Source organism: Periplaneta americana, chromosome 8, assembly GCF_040183065.1.
Source record: "Periplaneta americana isolate PAMFEO1 chromosome 8, P.americana_PAMFEO1_priV1, whole genome shotgun sequence".
Classification (NCBI taxonomy): Eukaryota; Metazoa; Arthropoda; class Insecta; order Blattodea; family Blattidae; genus Periplaneta; species Periplaneta americana.
Window position 1 is genome coordinate 113,217,074 of NC_091124.1, and position 24,350 is coordinate 113,241,423.

The following is a 24,350-nucleotide window of genomic DNA, read 5'->3' on the forward strand; positions in this document are numbered from 1 at the left end:
GGATAAAGACCATTTTTTATGAAACTGAGGTTTTAATGCCAAACGCAACTATAGCCCTTACTGGTGTGAAATGGTAATCAAATACTTCGTACAAAGAGAACTACATGGCTCTGAATGGTACCATTTTCTAGATTTCCACTTTTGTTGGGAAGAAGAAATGAACAAAGACCAGATTTATCCTGTTCTCACTCTCAATGTGACAGCAGAGTAGCATGGTATGTATATCAGTATGGCAATTTCTCTGAATTTTCGTGATTTATCGGATGACATTCTTGATGATCCAAGTTATGTTGTGACAGACTCAAGTGATAGTGATGGTAATGTTATTCAGAAATCTTCTGTGAAGTCCAAGAAGCAATCTAAAACTGTGAAAAATGGAAAGTGAAAAGAAAACTTATCAATAGTGGACAAGCATGCATGTCCACCAGTGGAAAATAAAATTAGTTCCAAAATGTAACTCTGAGGACTGTAACTGCAAGATGTATGTATGTATTTATTTACACTGCAAGTGGGCAAGCACCCAGTAGCAGTGGTATATACAATATTAACAATACACAATAAAATGATAAGCAATACACATTAAAATCTACAATACACAATACAATTTACAACACATATACAATTTTATACACAATACAATAAGAATACACAATACAATTTAACACAATAATAATAAAACATAAAATAAAATACCTAATTTTACAACACAACCTACATAAGTTTCAATAGTCTTTCACTTTACTCTCATCTCATTCCCTTTAGTGGCACTATGACGCATTTCACTGACACTTTAGCACACATTTCACTGACACTCTGTAACACATTTCACTGACACTATAGAACACATTTCATTGACGCTATAAATTATCACTGATCGGAACTGTTCACTGCACTGTAAAACCATAACTTCACTGACTCACCTCGCTTCACTGATACAACAGTTCAAATAAGTCAAATAATTACATCCTTATGCATACTTATAAACAGAACTACATTTAAACTAAACATTTCTAGTATAAGGCCCTCTTACACGCTATTTTAAAATAATTTACAATTCAAACCAAGGAAGTAAACTCGTCAGGCTAGATAAATACATGTCACCTTAAAAAATTAAATGTTGAATGTCACCTTAATTTTAATTTTCACTTTATACACAACTTTTTAAATTATTCTTGAATCTCCTTAAGGAAGAACAGCCCTCAAAGACCGCTGCAGGTAGGTCATTCCAATCATTTATAGTTCTATTTAAAAATGAGAATTTACCTACATCCGTTTTCTGTTTCCTACATTTGATTTTAAAATCATGATCGTTCCTACCATAGTACGTTGGCTTTTCTAACCGAGCCGTTATGTCTACCCATGCTTTCTGACCTAGATGTGCTCTATACAATGATGTTATTCTAGTTTTCCTACATCTGTTTTCCAAAGTTTCCCATTTAAGTTCTTTTATCGTATCGTTTCCATCTTCTCTTTTACCTTTAACAAATTTAGCTGCCCTATACTGGATTCTTTCTAAGGAATTTATCTGATATATTCTATAGGGTTCCCAACACATAGTTCCGTATTCCATTAACGGTCGCACTAACATTAGATATGCTATTTCCCTCGATTTGGGGCTAGCCTTTCTCAAGATTCTCATAATAAAGTGAAGTGTCCTCCATGCTTTACCCGTAACATTATCAACATGCTCTCCCCAAGAAAGTTTGGAGTTTAAATACACTCCTAGGCATTTACAACATTGTTCTTGCGGAATTACAACACCAATGAATTCGTAATTAAGACTAGTTTCCTCTCGGGTTTTACAAAATGTTATAGATTTACTTTTAGAACCATTTATTTTCATCCTATGCTTTAACGCCCAGTTATAAATTTTATTCAAGTCTGTTTGAATAGCATCTACATCTGAATTATTTCTAATCTTTCTATAGATAATGCAGTCGTCTGCAAATAGCCTCACATTTGATGTAATATCCTGGCATAGGTCATTTACGTATATTATAAAGAGTAATGGACCCAGAACGCTGCCCTGTGGCACCCCTGAACTTATATTTCCAATTTCCGATATTTCATGACCTACTTTAACTCTCTGGGTTCTACCTTTTAAGAATTCTTGGATCCATAGCACCACTCTTTTATCTATTCCCAGCCTACTTAACTTATCTATTAATATGTCATGTGGCACCAAATCAAATGCTTTCGAAAAATCAATCACAACTGCATCGATTCTTCCGCCTCTATCTACCTCTTCAGCTAGATCCTGAACCAGTGACGTAATTTGACTATCACATGAGAAGCCTTCCCTAAAACCATGCTGGCGGTTGTAAAACCAGTCTTTCGCATTTAGAACATGACGAATATAATCCGATATCAAATGCTCCATGACTTTACATACGACAGATGTAAGGCTAATCGGTCTGTAGTTTCCGACATCTAATTTATTTCCACCTTTATGTATGGGTACCACTATGGCTGATTTCCAGTCACATGGAATAGCTGCATTGTTTATGGAAACATGAAATATACGCATTAAGTATGGAATTATGGCCTCGGAACCTAATTTAAGAATCTCTGTAGCAATACTATCTGGTCCTCGAGACTTCCGATTTTTTAATTTCGTTATTCTCTCTCTAACCCCTTTGGAAGTTATTTTGAAAGTCGAATTTGGTTCACATTCACGGTCTGTGACACAACCACTCCTATCAGCGGGATTATTATTATTATTATTATTATTATTATTATTATTATTATTATTACTGAAAACAGAAATGAAATAGGAATTTAATAAGTCGGCCTTTTCTTTGTCATCAGTTATACTTTCTCCGTTCTGATTTCGTAAAAGCACTACTCCTTCATTTTTTCCTTTTCTCCTGTGTACATAATTATAAAAACTGTCTCCAATTGTTACTTTCATCTTCTTTTAAAATAGTTTTTAGAAAATTTTCCTGAGCTAACCTTTTGTCACACTCAAGTTTCTTAATTAATTCGATATATTTTTCCCAATGCTCATGGCTTCGTTTACGTTTGCTAAATGCACGCCTTGTCTTTTTCTTTAAGTAACGAATATAATTAGTGTAATGTTCTGGGTCTGGATTTTTCTTAATTAATTTAGAAGGTACACATTTTACTAATGCCTCGAAAATTATACTCTTAAATTTATGCCACACATTTTCCATATTTCCTTCAGTCCTTAGAAAGTCATCATGCTTTTGTCGTAGAAACGTATGTAATTCATGGACATCGGTTTTGTTAAAATTCCAGACAGACAGTGGACTTGACCTCGGATTTACTGTGTTTTCCCAGAAGATTTCTAATAAGACGCTATTGTGATCACTTATTTTATGAAGACTTTCAGAGTTGACAAAGAGAGAGACAGGTCTTAGTAGGTAAACATCTAAGAAGGCATTGTCACACGTCGGACCATTTACTACCTGTGTGAAATCTTTACGCCAGATCAATTCATTAACAAGGGTCCGTGCATCTGAATTTGTACCTGAAATCCCGTTCCAGTTAATTTTCGGGAGGTTTAGATCCCCAGCAATTACTACGTTTCGGTCTTCTGAAACTGTATTAAGATATTCATTTAGTTTGTGCAAAGTTAAATTGTTTAATTCACTGGGTGGTCTGTAACATGCTATTACATCTAAGGTTTCCCGCCCATTTCTTATCTGAACATTCAATATTTCAACTTCCTCATGTATCCACAGAAGATTGCTACTTATTTCTATCTTAGTACAAACGAAAACTCCCCCTCCCTTTTCACTTCTATCCTTTCTGAAGACTCTATAATCCGACCTAAAAATTTCCGAGTCATTTATGTCTTCCCTAAGCCATGATTCAGTCCCAATTATTACATCTGGATTACAAACATCGACCAAGTTCCAAAACGGAATAAGTTTATTTCTAATACTTCGGCAATTAACCTGCAGTAGTCTTAGTAGGCCTGTCCTTACTTGAACATTCTGAATCCCCGTGGCACCTCGCCATCACTGCAGGTCTACGCCGCCCGCGGATAGGTCTTCGACCGCACCGCCCGCTGGTAGTCCCTCGACCCCTCCGCCCGCTGGTAGACTCTCACCCCCGCTGACCGCCGGTAGTCCCACGCCCCCGCTGTCGGCTGATGGTCCTTCGGTGCCACTGCCAGCTGATGGATCCTCGTTCCCGCTGCGCCATGTTGTAGTAACTACCAGCGCGAAGAGGGATCCCATGTCTGCAGCTCCCCTCCGATTTAGGTGGATTCCGTCTCTTCCGAAGCATCTGTCGTCTATCCAGGAATTTCGATCGACGAAACGCGCACCAAGACACTCCGCTACCCACTCGAAAGCTTTATTCACACGACCCACTTTTCTCCAGTTCACATCCCTCCATCTGACGATTCCACTGATGACAATCCCAGCTGCCAGATATTTCTTCTTCGTTTCCATCACCATGTAAAGAAGAGTATTCTTGACAGTTTTAATGACTTAAAAGACAAAAATGTAGGCTACAAGATGCATACTTGTTAGGTATGATTTCAATGCTATGTAGCTCAAAGTATGGTATAATGTTATACAGTTCTACTATTTGAGTCGGCCTGGGTGGCGCAGTCGGTAGAGTGCTGGTCTTCTGTGCTCGAGGTTGCGAGTTCGATTCCAGTCCAGATTGATGGTATTTAAGTGTGCTTAAATGCGACAGGCTCATGTTAGTAGATTTAGTGGCATGTAAAAGAACTCCTGTGGGACAAAACTCGACACATCGGCAACACTGATATAACCTCGGCAGTTACGACCGGTGTTGACTAAAACATAATTTACAATTTTTTCTACTATTTGAGTTGTAGAATATGTAAAATATTTCTATATTCAGATGAAAATATTGCAGTGTCTAAGACACAACATGCTTGTATCTGATACTTTTGTTGCTATGAAGAAATGAGTGCATGTGAATGAAATTAATTTGGATTTAGCTGGAAATCTGTACAAATCATCATTACCAAAAAATCAGAAAAAAAAAATTGCGCGATATTTGAAGCTTGAGAAGTTTATTCCTCCAGTGTATAAATTGTGGTACAATCATATTCGTGAGTAGGTGTGGATATTAATAAAAAGGATATAGAGATGGACTCAAGAGTCAAAATACTAGCATATAAATATGTTTCTTATTCTTTTAACTAATTGCAGACATTATTATTTTGGCAAATAGTATTTACATTTACATACACATTTTGTCTTGAAACAATTTGAATTCTTTCTTTGAGTGTAAGAACTGGATACGTTTATTCTTATATTTGTTATATGGATTCGGAACACCTCAAAATCTGTGCTTCAGTGGCTAGTCATGAAAATATCTTTCAAAAATATTGGAGTGCAAGAGGTCAAATGACTTTATTGTCAAACGCCTGGCATTAGAAAACAACAACATATTTGTTAAAAATAATATAAAGGGAATTACTTAATTTTTTACTATAATTGTATAAAATGAACACTTTTTAAATGTTGAAACACATTTTAAGTAAAGTTATTCATGTGGCTAGTGTTTAAGTTTACATTTTTGTTATTCTGTATCGATAGAAATTCAGAATTTTGATTGAGAGTGAGAACTGGATAATTCCATCGCCATTTTTTATTAATTGTTCATTGGAGATTCAATTAATATTTACTTTAATGGTATAAAATGTTAAAAGATGTCCGAAACTTTTCAATGACTATTAAAACATTTATTGAATGTTGAAAAGAATGATGAAAATAGTTTTTCTCGATTATCTCAAAACTACTGTCTTGGTCTTTATCCACTTATCATTCTCAGGTCTTTCAATTGCATTGTGCATTAACCCCATCAAAACATTAACTTTTTCCGTGTCCCTTTGGTGTTTCACTACAGCACAAGGGTTCTCAGACCCCCACATGTGGCAGTTATGGCTGTTAACTTTACCACAGAGATGGAATGTAGCTTCATCACTGAATACCACTTACTCAAGATATCAAGGGTTTTCATTAATGCATTGTAGAATTTCAGTTGCAAAATTTTGTCTAAATCTTCTATTGTTCAGCTGAATGCGGTGAAGAAACTGGAGCTTATATGCATGTAGTTTGAGTCGTTTATGAAGAACGTCATGAACAATTAATTTGGGAATCTGTAACTGATGACTAGCCTGCCTAATGGGCTTCCTTGGGCTCTGGTTGAATGCAGTTCATATATGATCGAGTTTCTTTGTTTATTTTTTTCTTGGGATGTTCGCCTATTTGTGGAAACACTGCAAAATTGATTTTGATGTAGATGGATCCATGCTGAATTCTAGACGAAACTGGCGTCAAGCTCTGGTAACAGATTTAACTTCAGCAAGCCACAGCATGCACTTCACTTTTGCTGTGGTGTCCACATTTTATGTTCAATTAGAGTGATTAATCTAGACTGTTAGCAATTCGTGACATAAATCGTGAATCTTTTTTGTTTTCTTCAATTTTTTTTGCTTTGTTATATAGATTTCTAGCACCGTTGTTATAAAAATAAATTCTTGGAGAGTTTCTGCATCCGTGCCAAATGATAATAAAGAAATATATCTAAGAGTTAATACTGAATACTTAAAGTTCATTGGGGGACTCAAACATATTTACTTTTCTTATTTTTTTTTTTTTTATTTATTCTACTTGGTTGTACTATACACAACCCCTCCTGATAAATTACCTGTCAAATTCCTCAAAGATGTAGATCTTTTTATTAAAACCTCTATTAAGGACATCCTACAACTTCCTGAGATATTCCAGACAATATGTTGTATTCCGACAAAAAATTTAAAGGCTTAGGTATTTTCTGTGCACGTTGGGAAGCCTACTTGCAACACGTCAACTCTTGCATGAAGTTGAATATGTGTAATATGTACATAAACAACACTAGATGTCTAATGGAGGAAGCTAAGCATTGTTTGAACAACCTTCAAATCGATGGAACTGCACACCTAACTTCTACGAGAGGAGTAATAAACACCAGAAAAATTAGGACCGAATTATGCCAGCGAGAGTACAACACATGGTGCAACTCACCTTAAAAGGGAAAAGGCGTTATTCTGTACAGTGAATTAACTCTCTCTAACAAATGGATAACTAAGCCCGATGGAATGACTAGCAGTGAATGGAAGGAGGCTATCAAGATGACTGCCAACTTAAGTGCTGTAAGAGCCATACCCGGTAGGTCTCAGGACAACCACTGCAGGCGATGCCTCAGTGAGATAGAAACCCTTGGACATGTCCTGGGAGCCTGCCCTTATGGCGAAACATTGCGTATACATAGGCACCATGCAATTAGAACTAAACTGGCCGATGCCCTTAGAAAACTAAAATACACCGTCTATGATGAAGTCCACGGAACTGCCGACAATGGCAGTAACAGACAAATTGACATAATCGCCATTAGCGAGTCCCTGTCTCAGGGTATGATAATCGACCCCACCATCAGGTATGAAATGTATAAAGGACAGCCTGAAGACATACATGAGGAGAAACGAGCAATCTACGTTCCAACCATCCCATATTATAAAGATAAATACCAACTTTACGATATCAGTGTTACAGGATTGATGTTTGGAGCAAGAGGAACGATACCTAACTTCTCTTCGCAATTCTGTAAGACCCTAGGACTGCACAAATATTTTCTGAATGAACTGGCCCTCCTCATAATTAGAGAGTCAGTCAAACTTTTATGGAACCACCTATATGAACTCTAATTCAGTGTACTGAAGAAAACTGACGCACCATTATCATTTTTCTTTCTCTTATTAGCTTTCATTGCTTCTTTACTTGTAACTTTTTTTTTATTCTGTAAACTGCCATTGTTTGTTTGTTTGTGTACTTGTTTATTTTTTTCTTACTCTGTTATCTTTCATCATCTATTTGTTCTTATATTGTTTTGTTTGCTTTGTCTAATGGCAGCCTCTAATTTGAGGAAGCTCAATAAATAAATAAATAGTTAACTGATTCCATCACTCCTTTGCTTTTAAGAAATAATATTTATGTATCATAAAATAAGAAAAAAAATACACAATAATGTAGCTTACCAATTATATTTCCAAAAAAGGCATTTTTACAATTTTTTGTTAGTACATTCATTTTTTATATTTTGTCTTCATAAAATAATACATAATTATTTAATTTGTTTGGTCTGGTAAGTATGTGTCCTGAGTTGGCTCTATACAAAATTGGTCACCCTAAACAGAATGGAAATTAATTCCAGCTGAAAATGTAATATTGTCATTTTCATTAGTGTTATCTTCGTGTGATCCATAGTTTTTTTCCTTCAGAAATTAGGATCACGGCAACTACTATGAAAATTATGTTTCAATGCACATATAGATTACATCATAAGGATAAGAAGGAAACACAGGAAATGTCAATTTTTGGCGATTTTATTATGTATAGCTCATTCTATTGGTGGAAGCTCGGATTACAGAAGGGTTTAAATGTGGAAATAACAGTATAGCATAATGTTATACATTAAGTACACAGGTTAAAAAATCATGAATGTCACAGATATTAAAACTTGATTTTCTCAATATTGCTGTTCTGTGACTTTGCTTCTTTTTCCCCCTTATCCTTACTAATATCATGATTCCTGAAATGTAAATTAATTTAAATAAAAATATAATAGTGCAAATGCTTGAATGCTTATATCACGCACGCACACGCGCACACACACACAGAGATGTAGTTAGTTTCACATTTTTATTGTGCTACTGTTAAACACGGAAGAAAGTGTAATCTTCCTTTACAAATCTGTCAAAATTGCCCCTCCAGAATTAAATTCATGTAATACTCATTTCGCCCTGAATTTGACGTACTAGTGACATAAGCTGATCTTTGTAAAGTGTATGTGTTTCACCATGTGTAACACGAATAATTTTTTCTGCATTCTTCAACATACTTAATGCTTCTTTTAGTTTTTTCAAATACAGGTTGATTTTTCCTAATTTCAAATAATGTATTCCTAGTAGTGGATGGAACTCCTTGTAATGTCGCCTGAAAAAGAAAGAAAACAGTAAGTTAATACATAAATAAATAATATGGCATGCTATAATTATTGATAAGCTGGAGAAAATAAGGATATGTAACACATTTTCTTTTTGATTTTAAACTTATTTATTCATTATTATGCACATATATTTGATGGTATAAGGTTATTACAAAAAGCTGCTCCAGTTTTTTCATGGAATTTTATTTCAAAACTACATTAAGTCATATTTCTGTGTGTGTATGTAATCAATAATGAATTGCATTCCAAATTAACTGAATTGTACTGAACTGTTTATTTTATGCAATCAACTAATCAGTATGGAACACCATATATGGTAGGTCCCTATCACCACAGCATGGCACGTCTTCAGGTTGCGGATAGAGGAGATGGCCTTCAGATATGAAGGGTAGCTGCGAATATATTGAATAAGCAGTCGTGGACAGCCGATAAGGAGTGATCCTCCAGTATGGGGTTTGGGCGAAGGGCTCCCAATCACTGTAAAAAACAGCTTTTTTCGAAACCACAACATAAGCCTGGAATGGAACTGATTCTCTGGCACGACCACAGCAAAGGAATAAGGTTATGAGATTTGGTACTTGGAATGTAACAAGTCTATACAGAACTGGAAAGGTAACATTAGTAGCAAAAGAACTACAGTAGAACCCCTATTATCCGTGGTAATGAAGGGGGTGGGCTGAACGGTTAATGGAAAAAATCGGATAAAACATACCATAAAAGATTTTCGTAAATTTAGTGAATAATATTTATACTTTTCTAATTACCTTCGTGGTTTTGGCGGTGTTGCGTTTAACACGCTAGACAGAGGATCAAAAGTTCACTAATTTAAGTCTGGTTATCAACGACAGGTAATGGCTATATGTGGTCTGTAACATTAGTAGCATTGGAGGTCTCGTGTTGTAGATTTACATACTTTCTACACTCCGATCTCGTATTCTGATGTGAGATGAGCCACTGTTTATCTTTCCCCAAATCACTCAATTATTTTTTTATTCTTAACACAATGAGTGTTTTTTTTACACCCGTAGAAAACATAGAAGTTATACAGTACGACAATTCGAACAACAGACCAACTGTGTAAGAGAAAAGGCTTGTAATAACACACTCTACAAAAAAATAACGTGTTAGTACAATATACAGTACTTCATATATTTCTGCAGAAAAAAAGCAAGAGAATGACAGATGGTTAATCCACCAATCAGTTAATAGGGTGACAGATAAATCAGGGTTCTACTGTAGCTAGATATAGAATAGACTTTGTGGGAGTACAAGAGGTTAGGTTAGATGGAAATGGCATATCACAATTAGGAGATTACTTGTATTATGGAGAAGGAAACAATATCGCCAATTAGGAACATAAATGAATAAAATCAGCAGTAAAAAAGTCGAATTTATCAGTGATAGGTTATTGTATTTAGTACTTAGAGGTAGATGGTGCGATATTGTAGTTATAAATACTCATGCCCCTACAGAAGAGAAAGATTACCATATAAAGGATAGCTTCTATGAGGAATTGGAATACAATTTTGATCAGTTATCTAGATATCACATAAAAATTTTATTGGAGATTTCAATGCTAAATTAGGACAGGAGGATATTTTTAAACTGACTATTGGAAAAGAGAGCCTACACGTAACTAGTAATGATTGTGGAGTTAGGTTAGTCAACTTTGCCCCATCAAAAATTTAATTGTCAAAAGCACAACATTCCCCCATAAGGATATACATAAATATACTTGGACTTCTCCAGATGCATTGACACACAACTAAGTAGATCACATCTTGATAGATAAACAGAGACAAATTGGTATAATAGACATTCGAATCTTCATGGGGACAGACTGTAATTCTGACCATTATTTGGTAATTAGAGAATTAAGAGGAAAGACTATCAGTAGCCAAACAAGTAGAGCAATAAGTTAATATTTGGAGGTTAAATATTTCGAAATTAAAAGACGAGGAAACTAAGCAACATTATCAGGTCGAAATTTCAAATAGGTTTGCCACTTTAGGAAGTTCTGACGAAGTTGAGGAGGAGTTAAATGTTAATAGCATGTGGGAAAATATTAGAGATACTATCAATATTGCAGCTGAGCAGAACATAGGTTCTTATGAAACTAAGAAAAAGAAACTGTGGTTCGATGGTAGTAGAAAGAAGGAAACAGACAAAATTGAAATTCTTATAGGATCTTTTTTTTACTCGGTTATTTAATGACGCTGTATCAACTACGAGGTTATTTGGCATCGATGGGATTGGTGATAGTGAGATGATATTTGACAAGATGAGGCCGAAGATTCGCCATAGATTACCTGACATTTGCCTTACGGTTGGGGAAAATCTCGGAAAAAAGCAAACCAGGTAATCAGCCCAAGCAGGAATCGAACCCGCACCCGAGCGCAACTCTGGATTGGCAGGCAAGCGCCTCAACCGACCGAGCTACGCCAGTGGCTATCTCACAGGATCAAGTTGAGGCGAATAGAAATAATTATTATTTCAATGAAAGATGGGAAGCAAGTAGTACACTTAGAAATAAAAAGAGAGAATACTTGAAGGAAAAGCAAATGAGGTAGGAACAAACAGCAAGAATAAAAACGTTAGAGATTTATATAAGGACATAAAGGAATTTAAGAATGGCTATCAGGCAAGTGTAAACGTGATCAAGGATGAGAATGAAGACTTGCTTGCCGATACTCATTCAATCCTGAACAGATGGAAAAACTATTTTGTGAAACTATTAAATGTACTGTACATAGGCCAAATAGAAATGATCGAGACGAAATTCAAATACAAACTGCTGAACCATTTATAATCAAACCCATACTTTCTGACGTCGAAATTGCGATAGAAAATCGGAGAAAGTACGTCTCCAGGTATCGATCAAATTCCAGCAGAATTAATACAAGAGGGCGGAAGCTTGTACTAGCTAGCTAGCTATTTGGGAAAAGGAAAATGTACCAGAACAATGGAAGGGGTCCATAATAAACCTATCTTTAAGAAGGGGGGCAAGGAATATCACTTTTCTTTATATCATACAAAATTTTGTCCAATATTCTTTTGAGAAGATTAACTCCATATGTATATGAAATTATTGGGTATCACCCATCAGTGTGGTTTAAGGCGTAACAGATCGACTATTTATCGGATTTTTTTTGTATTTGACAAATATTCGAGAAAAAAATAGGAGTATAAGGGTACAGTACATCATTTATTCATAGATTTCAAAAAGGCATATGACTCAGTTAAGAGTGAAGTTTTATATAATATTCTTATTGAATTTGGTATTCCCAAGAAACTAGTTCGATTAATTAAAATGTGTCTTAGTGAAACGTACAGCAGAGTCCATATAGGCCAGTTTCTATCTGATGCTTTTCCAATTCACTGCTGGCTAAAGCAAGGAAATGCACTACCACCTTCACTTTTTAACTTTGCTCTAGAATATACCATTAGGAAAGTTCAGGATAACAGAGAGGGTTTGGAATTGAACAGGTTACATCTGCTTCTTGTCTATGCAGATGACATGAATATGTTAGGAGAAAATCCACAAATGATTAGGGAAAACACGGAAATTCTACTTGAAGGAAGTAAAGAGACAGGTTTGGAAATAAATTCCGAATAGACAAAGTATATGATTATGTCTCGTGGCCAGAATATTGTACGAAATGGAACTATAAAAATTAGACATTTATCCTTCGAAGAGGTGAAAAAATTCAAATATCTTGGAATAACAGTAACAAATATAAATGACACTCGGGAGGAAATTAAACACAGAATAAATATGGGAAATGCCTTTTATTATTCGGCTGAGAAGCTTTTGTCATCTAGTCTGCTATCAAAAAATCTGAAAGTCAGAATTTATAAAACAGTTATATTACCGACTGTTCTGTATGTTCTGTGAAACTTGGACTCTTATTTTGAGAGAGGGACAGAGGTTAAGGGTGTTTGAGAATAAGGTTCTTAGGGAAAATATTTGGGGTTAAGAGGCATGAAGTTACAGGAGAATGGAGAAAGTTACACAATGCAGAATTGTACGCATTGTATTCTTCACCTGACAAAATTAGGAACATTAAATCCAGATGTTTGAGATGGGCAGGGCATGCAGCACGTATGGGCGAATCCAGAAATGCTTATAGGAGTGTTAGTTGGGAGGCCAGAGGGAATAAGACCTTTGTGGAGGCCGAGACGTAGATGGGAGGATATTACAATGGATTTGAGGGAGGTGGGATATGATGATAGAGACTGGATCAATTTTGTATAGGTCGCGCCAGGGATTTTGGCAGATGGATTTTCTTAATGTGAACTGGAGAGCGAGTTCCTCACTGCTGCAAGATCGGCTGTTATCTCTGTCGCAGTGGAATGGGTAGGACATAAGAGTAAACATGCACACCCGAGTATTTGTGCACTCTGGACAGTCACCTCCAAAAACTAAACAAATATTACAGTAGTCTATATGTGTCTTTGGTATTCCCAAGAAACTTGTTCGATTAATTAAAATGTGTCTCAATGAAACTTACAGCAGAGTCCGTATAGGCCAGTTTCTATCTGATGCTTTTCCAATTCACTGCGGGCTAAAGCAAGGAGATGCACTATCACCTTTACTTTTTAACTTCGCTCTAGAATATACCATTAGGAAAGTTCAGGATAACAGAGAGGGTTTGGAATTGAACGGGTTACATCAGCTTTTTGTCTATGCAGATGACGTGAATATGTTAGGAAAAACTCCACAAACGATTAGGGAAAACACGGAAATTTTACTTGAAGCCAATAAAGCGATAGGTTTGGTAGTAAATCCCGAAAAGACAAAGTATATGATTATGTCTCGTGACCAGAATATTGTACGAAATGGAAATATAATCTGTTTTATATATGGAAATATGTTAATCCTTAGTCAATAGATAAGACTGAGTTTTACGAAATACGAACATTAAGGGATGGAAAATGGGAGGCAGTAATGATCAAAATAATTATATCGATTCACAGTGATGAAATCAGAATCCTTCATATATCTGAGGCTTTTGAACAATGGTCGTCCGTTACTCACATTGTGGGTCTTCCAAACAGTCCAGAGTCTCAAAAATGCTGGGATCTTGGTCTTGTTTCCAAAACTTTTGACAGCCTTTTTGCATCTTCCTCCTCAGATTTTGACAGAGCCCTTTTTCTTGCTTTACGAGAAAAAGAATCAGGATGCTGGCTTCAAGCCTTACCTTCTTCCAACATAGGCACCTTACTGGATAATACGTCCTTTAAGATTGCTATTGCCTTAAGACTTGGTGTTAAAATTTGTTTTCCACACAAATGTATTTGTGGTGCAGATGTCGATTCTTCTGGCCTCCATGGATTAAGTTGCCTCAAAAATTCTGGACGGTTTTCCAGACACGTCATGATTAACGACATCATCAAAAGGGCCCTAATTTCCGCTGGTTTTCCTACCATTCTAGAACCCAATGGCATAAATCGTTCCGATGGCAAACGTCCAGATGGCTTAACTTTAACACCATGGTCCAAAGGCAAATCACTTTTATGGGATGCCACTTGTTATAGCACCTTCGCTTCTTCTTATTTGCCCAAAACTTCCAAACTCGCTGGGTCAGCCACTGCATCTGCTGTTACAATTAAACACAATAAGTATCTCGATCTTCTGGATAGGTATAATTTTGTCGTTTTCGCCGTAGAATCTATGGGCCCATGGTGTTCCAAGGCGAAGTTGTTAACTTCTGATATCGGCAAGTATTTATCAGCACTTAACGGTGACTCTCGTTCTACGGCTTTCCTCCGCCAAAGAATTAGTATTGCCATTCAACGAGGGAACGCTATAAGTGTTATGGGGACTTTTCCACAATCTAAATCATTGGAAGAAATATTTTATTTCGTGTAGAGTTGTAGAGAGTATTTCGTATCCTTTAGTTTCGTTGCTAATTTCTCGTAATATAGTATATTAAAAACATATTCAGGTATCACACCCTTGAGAAATCTATGAGCAATGCATAAAGGACCATAAATGATCAGCTGAATCATTACTATGCCCCATTCTCACGCGTCCCAAAGTTTGTTCTTTACAGTTGTTTGTAACATTACAGTGACATTACAGGTTGTCAGTGTCTTGTGTTTATTATTAGGCACACTGTGGTGAAAATTGTTTATGATATAGTGCTTCAAATCACTTTGAAATAGTGATCGATAAGATAATATAAGGTCAGAAAACAGACAACTAGCACTGTAACTTTTCAATATTCTAATGTATATGTACTTATATTTATTGTCATCAAAACTGTAAAACACATTGGGATACTACTATATTATTAACAATAAAAAAAATTAATTGATCACAAAAAAAAAAAAAAATATACCGATTTATTTTTTTTTAACCAGCAGACGTGCAGCCTTTAAATTTAAAACAAAGATTCACTCATAAAATTGGGTTAGACTAGTCATCTCATCTCTCAGAATTGTTTCTAAAATGTATAAGGAAAGTAAAAAAATTAAATTTCATGTAGGCTACTCCCTTGAAATAACTTCAGTTTTTTTTTTTTTTTTTTACTTCCGAGCAGAGAGGAGAGAGAAAGAAGTCGATGATTTTAAAAATTCACTAAACTATATTTAACTAGAGACGTAAATTTAAAATGAAGGTTATTTTCTACAATATTGGTTAAACATTCTTAGATTTTTTAAATACCATATCCTAAGGTACTGACGAAAAGTCAGAAGGGAGTGAGAAATCTCCTGTCATCCGATCTCATTGAAAGTCGATGTCTGGGGATCTTTGCGATCACAGAATACGAATAAGGTATCATTTAGTCCGACTTTGTCCCTAAAGTGGTGGAGTGGGACAAAAATGGGTGAAAAATTAAATTAGATATCTTAGGAGTTTTCGAGATGAAAATTACGAATAATACAATTTGTGCGAATTCAATATGGCAGTTTCAGTACTATGAATTATATTTAAAAAAATTAAACATCGGATATCGCACAGGTAACACATTTACAGTATTTAAGGGGGTATGTAACACCTTTTGATAGTAGCCTATACATTTAGTAAAATCCAAAGTGTAATTTCTACATATTCTGAATGAATGTTGTGCTGGAATTTAGTATAGTCATCAGCCAATACCTCTAGATTAATAAACAGCTTTTTAGAATCCATAAAATACAGTATTTATTGTGAATGGTAATTATATTTTTCAATTGGTGCAATTTGTGCAGGGAAAATTGGTTTCTCCGATATTTTGTACGATTTCGAATATTTTAAAATGCTTTCTTCTCTGTTTTATTCACAATGTGCGTGTAAAGAAATAATTGCCCTTGTAATATCCATTACAATCCTATTTATTATACTCTTATATAAATCTAACCTCCACAGCATGCAATTTTACCCAATTAACCAAATTACATTTTGATTGTTAAGAAGAATCGTAATTTTATTAACTTGAATTGTCGCACCACCAGTAGACGATCCCTAGATTATTACTGGACAAATCTTGTATATTGATCTGGTAAGGGTAGGATTATATATATATATATATATATATATATATACACACACACAATGCGCAATGCAATGCGTTTTCCTTTTAATTAAGAATTAATTTAATTTAGAAAATGTAGGAGACGTATTGTAAAATCATTGCGTACGGAAGTCATTTACATTTATTAAAGGTATTCTTTGAGTAGGACTGTACCGTGGTATGTTTCATAATAAGGATAATTGATATGAGCTGCTGTTATGAAAATATGAATGACTCAGAATGTTATCGCATCTCATTCTCGCAGCTTACACAAACAATATTGGCTCACCTACTGGAAATGTCATCGAGGTCATCTGCCAAAATCGGTGCCTCTGACTATACAGGATAGGGACCAATGGCTGGCTTATGTGAGGGCGGCAATGAACCTCCGGGTTCTTTAAAAGCCATTTGTAAGTAAGTAAGTAAGTAATCAGTATTCAACAGATACTATGGAAAAAGTCAAGTACATACCGTACAACAATATGTAAGAAACAATTTACAAGAAAACTTATTTAAAATCCAAATTAATTAGTACACAATTAAGTAATTTCTCGAAGAGATGGCTTTACTTCAGCAGTTTTGAAAGCATATCAAGTGTGTGAACAATTAGGTGTTCAATCTAAATTTTCTGAACAACGAGTGGGAAGAAAGAGAAAATTATTCAACTACTGCAGAAGAAGTTTTCAAAGTCGAATATTTGTATTTATTAGTAGATACTGAAGTTTTATTAATTCCAAAACAAGGACATCTCTCAGAAGTCTATGAGATCCAGAAAACATAAATATATGAACACTGTGTGTGTGTGTGTCTGTGTGTGCGTGAGTGTCCCCATGCACATACGTGTGCGTGTGTTTGAATTCTCGATTTAAACAATTCATAAAATTTAATGACATGTTCAAATTTTTACATTCCTTGCCAAAAATGAATGGTACAAGTAATGAACTCCAGAAACGTTACACAGACCTGGACTTGTTTCTTCACTTGAAGGAAACAAGCAATATATTTGGTGATGAACTTTTCTCAGAACAAAAGATAATTAAAACCTTAGGGTAAAATAGGTTACAATATTTAACAATTAATAATAATAATAATAATAATAATAATAATAATAATAATAATAATAATATCCCACCTTCCTCATATCCATTTTAATATTATCCTACCATCTACGTCTCGCTCCCCAAAGATCTTTTCCCCCTCAGGTCTTCCAACTAACACTCTATACGCATTTCTGAATTCATCCATGCATGCTATATGCTTTCCCATCTCCATGTTCTTAATTATGTTAGGTGGATAATACAATGCGAGCAGTTCTGTGTTGTGTAACTTTATCCTGTAACTTCATCCCTCTTAGCCCCAAATATTTTCCTAAGCACCTTATTCTCGAACATCCTTAGGCTCTATTCCTTTCTCAATGCGTGAGTCCAAGTTTCACAACCATACAAAACAAATGGTACGGTAATATAAGTGTTTTATAAATTCTTCTAACTTTCAGTTTTTATTTAAAGCAGATTAGACGACAAAAGATTCTGAACTGAATAGTAGCAAGCATTTGCCATATTTATTCTGAGTTTAATTTCCTCTTGAGTGTCATTTATATTTGTTACTCTTGCTCCAAGATATTTGAATTTTTCCATCTTTTCAAAAGATAAATTTCATACTATGTTCTGGTTACGAGACATAATCACATACTTTGTTATTATTATTATTATTATTATTATTATTATTATTATTATTATTATTATTACTGTCATTCCTGAGAAAGTTACTTAAGACAGTCATCTAAGTGTCACAGTTTTAAAAAAGAATGCAAAATCATTTCCCAAATATAGCTGATGCATCCAAATTTATCTTGACAGTGCCAGTAAGAGTTTAAAGTGCAAAAACACATTTTTTTCCGTTTTAAATTAATCAACACCTGTATGCGAGCAATAACATTTTTAGTATAACTTTAACATCGTTCTTTGTACATTTTTTTCTATTTTGTATTGCATTACAATGTTGAACTCCATTGCATATGATGACGTGTCATTAGTGGCTGAGAATATCGAAACTCAAAACCTCAATCACCACTGCTGTGTTCAATGATACACTTTTGCTGTTAATGGTGACACGCACGCACGCACACACACACACACACACACACACACACACACACACACACACACACACACACACATACACACACACACACACAACCTCTCTCTCTGTTTAATATTATAATGTAGGTAACCTATATCCAGCACCAAAATAACTGTCAATTCCAAAACAAGGACCTTTTGAATAAGAAAAAGAAAAATGGAAATAATGACAGAGAGTCAGTAAATAAGTTAGAAACAGAAGTAACAACCTATATTTTTTTTTAATGAGGCACCTGAAGCTATCATCTCTAGAACATTTAGATCACCAAATTTGTATTGGGAAGTGATAATGGAAGGCACCATTTTTAAAACAGGCAAGAACCTGTGTTTGCTCCACAGATTTTTGTTACATGTTATGCAGATGTGCAGTATACATAATGAACGTGACATTATCACAAAATGCCGATGTTGTGTTGCTGCACTTAGCAACACAATTTTGGAGTTAAACAGCTAAAATTTTTTCTTGTTACAGTACATAAATTTCTTCAACTGCTATATTTAGGTCAAGAAAGTATCTTGGATTGTCTAAACTATTTTGTCCACCAGATATCTCCATAACAATAATCAATCTAGCAACACTGGAGGTCATGTCAGCTCTTTACCAGTTACATCCAGGAAGCAATTAGATAGCATTTTATTGTCAAAAATCTTCCTCAGAAAGTTTGAGGACAGCAACAAATTGTCTTTAATAACTCTGAACTTGAAATTTTATTGTTCCATGAAAAAACACTGCATTTTGTTTATTGATGTAACCATTTAAGTGAGAATCTGCTTAATTTGAGAACCAAGTTTTGTTGACTATACATTCGATTCTTGTTCTACAGATGCACTAAAATCCCTGGAATTGAAAGCGCAGTTCCCTTCCTTTTAAATTTACTCATTCTCTAACATTGTTTCGTTTGTTTATGCATATAACACGTCGAAGTGCTGTCTGCATCATCTTATCACAGACTCAACTGAATTTCCATCTAAAATATTCTTTCACAATAAACACTTTTTCTCCTGTACTGTATTCCATATTCACTTTGCAGTACTTTCTTAAAATGAAATTACAAATCCAAACAATTGGTGTCATTTGACAATTAAAAACAATGTACATTAATGTTCATTTACTGTATGGCACAATTTTCTTAATCAGTGGTGTCAATATAAACGCCAGATATTTTTCTACATAATCCCAGTGCTGATTTATCTTTCACCCACAGTTTATGAATACCAACTGGTTAAAATGGTATGATAACTTACTTACTGGCTTTTAAGGAACCAGGAGGTTCACTGCCACCCTCACATAAGCCCGCCATTGGTCCCTATCCTGTACAAGATTAATCCAGTCTCTATCATCATAGCCCACCTCCCTCAAATCCATTTTAATATTATCTTCCCATCTACGTCTCAGCCTCCCCAAAGGTCTTATCCCTCTGGCCTCCCAACTAACACTCTATATGCATTTCTGGATTCGCCCATACGTACTACATGCTCTGCCCATCTCAAACGTCTGGATTTAATGTTCCTAATTGTCAGGTGAAGAATGCAATGCGTGGAGTTCTGTGTTGTGTAACTTTCTCCATTCTCCTGTAACTTCATCCCTCTTAGCCCCAAATATTTTCCTAAGCACCTTATTCTTAAACACCCTTAACCTATGTTCCTCTCTCAAAGTGAGACTCCAGGTTTCCCAACCATAAATAACAACCAGTAATATAACTGTTTTATAAATTCTAACTTTCAGATTTTTTGACAGCAGACTGGATGATAAAAGCTTCTCAACCGAATAATAACAGGCATTTCCCATATTTATTCTGTGTTTAATTTCCTCCCGAGTATCATTTATATTTGTTACTGTTGCTCCCAGGTATTTGAATTTTTCCACCTCTTCAAAGGATAAATTTCCAATTTTTATATTTCCATTTCGTACAATATTCTCGTCACGAGACATAATCATATACTTTGTCTTTTCAGGATTTACTTCCAAACCTATCTCTTTACTTGCTTCAAGTAAAATTCCCGTATTTTCCCTAATCGTTTGTGGATTTTCTCCTAACATATTCACGTCATCTGCATAGACAAGCAGCTGATATAACCCATTCAATTCCAAACCCTCTCTGTTATCCTGGACTTTCCTAATGGCATACTCTAGAGCAGAAAATGCAGTGCACTATAATGCTCTCATAGCTGCTAGCGGGTATGCTCTCTATCTCTCCCTGTCGCACGACAGTGCGCACGGGACGGCACCGCATACCCATTGCACATTTCAGCGAGTGCTGACGACCACTGCTCTAGAGCAAAGTTAAAAAGTAAAGGTGATAGTGCATCTCCTTGCTTTAGCCCACAGTGAATTGAAAATGCATCTGACAGAAACGGACTTATACGGACTCTGCTGTACGTTTTACTGAGACCATTTTAATTAATCGAACTAGTTTCTTGGGAATACCAAATTCAATAAGAATATTATATAAAACTTCTTTCTTAACAGAGTCATATGCCTTTTTGAAATCTATGAATAACTGATGCACTGTACCCTTATACTCCCATTTTTTTCTCCATTATCTGTTGAATACAAAATATCTGATCAATAGTTGATCTATTACGCCTAAAACCGCACTGATGATCCCCAATAATTTCACCTACATATGGAGTTAATCTTCTCAAAAGAATATTGGACAAAATTTTGTAGGACGTCAACAAAAATGATATTCTTCGAAAGTTACTACATTTAGTCTTGTCCCCCTTCTTAAATATAGGTACGATTATGGACTCCTTCCATTGTTCTGGTACAATTTCCTTTTCCCAAATAGCAAGTACAAGCTTATAAATTTCGTTAGATAATGCATTTCCACCCTCTTGTATTAATTCTGCTGGAATTTGATCAATACCTGGAGACTTATAATTTTTCAAATTTTCTATCGCAATTTCGACTTCAGAAAGTATGGGTTTGGGTATAAATGGCTCAGCAGTTTGTATTTCAATTTCGTCCCGATCATTTCTATTTGGTCTATGTATGGTATGGTATGATGGTATGATAATTAAAAAATAATTCTGTAAATGCTGAAAGCTCCATTTCTTAAAAAAAAAAAAACTTACAAAGAAAGGAAAGCAACTTACTGATATCCAGCCACTAGCTCTTGACCATATTCGTTTGCCTGTTCCCATTGTCCCAGTTCAATGCTGCTCTCAAATGCGAGATCTAAAACTTTCACATGCAGTAGATCTAATGGATGAAATAAGCCCTGCTGCTTTTTCAGACAAACTTTACAGACGTCAAGATCTAAAAAAAGTATTAAGGAATGAAATATTCATACATGACGTGAGAAACATACGACTCTTTGAAAACATTCACATATAAATCAGACAAGTGCAAACATTTGTATATCTTAAATTTCAGTTTTTATCATTCATTGTATACTGAAGAAAGCTGTAAGAGGTAGGAATTTAATCACATGAATAATATAATAATTAAGTTTATATTTTGTGACGGTTCTTCAGCTACACCAATATTTAAATAAGGAACTTGGAAAACCAGAATGAATTCAGAAAAAGAAAAAGAAAATTCCAAAAAATACAATACCTCCCTCTATTATAATTACCTCTTTATAAAAAGAATTAACAGAAAACCTTCAACATTCAACAACAAGAATATTCTCTTTAATTATGATCTCTATCTTAAAAGGGAATTAACAAGAAACTTCCAACCATCAGTAACAACAACATCTTCCAACATTATAATGTCTCTTAATATAGAACCACAACAAACCTTCAGGGAAAAGAACAAATAACCAAACCTATCTCATTGAACAGCAACCCCTTTTTACATATCTTTAAAAAAAAACTCCTAAGCCACTCATGTCCCATCTCACAACCATAGCCTCTAATTCATGGTGTATACTTATCAGATAGGATCGTCAATTTAAGTTGGCTGATCCCTCCAGCTGAGCTAATTCTGGGTTCTTAATCGTCCGTTTCAGCACCAGTCGAGCACTGACTTTGCATTCCAACCACGATCACTACTCTATCCCCCTCCCCTCGAACATTCAAGTAGAAGGTGGAGGTGGATCGATGCATGCGCACCAAAATAGCTAAAGTTTTTGATACACCGGGAACGATGTTACAAAATATATATAGAGAAAACAATAGCTAAATTTTCATTCTGTCGGATAACAATATAAAAAGGCAAGCATACCATAACATCTCCCCTCCCCGCAAACAAGACGGGGGGGGGGGGGGAACAAAAATGAAAAAAAAGAGAAGAGAGAGAAAAAATTTAAATAAAACAATGAAAGGGAAAAATAGGAAAGACTAAGGAAAAGATAATCGTAGAAACGATAGAAATTTAATTACGATGTGCCAGGCATATGACAAATTGAATAATAAAAATAATAGTACCTCAAGGTAAAAGGGTAATGGGTAATTAAAGGAAAACCAAAAAGAAAAAAAATAAGAAAAGAAAAGAAAAACCCCAAAAGATAAGTGTAGAGAGAGATACAATGCAGACTCAATCCTCCGACAGAATGAATAATTCATTCCAAAGTAATATATAAAAGAAATGAATTAAATATTAAGACAATAAATCATATTTCGTAAGCTTTAACGATGAATTATATTAGAAATAATCTGTATTATGATATTAATAAAATATAATACAATTTACTTAGTATATAAAATCTTATATGTATAACTATAAGCTATAAATTGCGCTCAATATACAATACATCAAAAGTATTTAACTATGACAATGCCTAAAAAAAATATTAACAATTTAATTAAATGAGATTTTAAAAAGATCTTTTTAGGCGCCACTACTATAATCATCACAAGATGTTAGTAAAAGTAAGCAAGCAAATACCAATACCACTGGAAACTATGTTAGTGACATGAAGTTCCAACTTAATAAATTACCAAATCAAGAATTACTCTACTACATAACAAATAATAATTTAATAAAATAAACCCATCAATATAAGAGAATGTATTAATAAAAATACTAAGCTGAAACAAAAGACAAAATAAGGTAAATTAACAGAATTTTATTTGAGACACATGTGCTCGAACTTGGTTGCCAGATGCAAGATCTTGAAGAACAACTGAAACAGGGGTTGTGAATCTTTGCAGAACATAAGGACCTTTGTAGCGAGGTGCTAATTTACTTGTCAAATTTTTTATAGCGTTACTTTGTACATAATTTTTCAACATAACTTGACTTCCAACCTGAAAAGGTACAGAATGCTGTAGCAGATTGTAATACTTACGCACCTTATTATGTGCCAATTGAAGATTTCGTTTGACTCGTGTCCAATTTTGTTTGACATCGTGTGGATCAGCATTATCAGGTAAAATGTCTGTAATAGACCAGAGATTCGATAGAGGATTGTTAGGCTGAAATGGAAAAAACAATGAAAATGGAGTACTATTAGTAGATTCATGCTTCGCTGTATTCAACGCAAATTGTATCCAGTGAAGATTAGAGTCCCAACGAGAGTGGTCATCAGCATGATAAGCTATTAAGACATTCTTAAGATTTCTATTATAATGCTCACAAACATTTGGTGCGGGGTAATGAGGTGTTAATCTCGCATGTTTGATTCCTAAAGAAAAAAGGAATCATTTGAATTCTTGTGAAATGAAATAAGAAGCATTATCTGAGACCAATACTCGAGGAACACCTGTATAAGCAAAGAGATTTTTGAGACAATTAATTGATATTGTTGACGTTGCATTACAA

At 34.9% G+C, this 24,350-nt stretch overlaps 1 protein-coding gene across 2 annotated transcripts in view; it reads right to left on the reverse strand.

Annotated features, from left to right (window-relative positions):
- Positions 1 to 8,016: 8,016 nt before the first annotated feature.
- Positions 8,017 to 24,350, reverse strand: part of Smyd3 (SET and MYND domain containing, class 3) — a 111,654-nt gene continuing 95,320 nt past the window's right edge. For both annotated transcript variants that reach the window (XM_069833422.1, XM_069833420.1), the window contains 2 exons: positions 21,737 to 21,899; positions 8,017 to 8,984 (listed from right to left, as the gene is read on the reverse strand). In XM_069833422.1, coding sequence (XP_069689523.1) covers positions 8,771 to 8,984; positions 21,737 to 21,899 — 377 coding nt within the window. In that variant the 3' untranslated portion in view covers positions 8,017 to 8,770. The remainder of the gene's footprint in view (positions 8,985 to 21,736; positions 21,900 to 24,350) is intronic.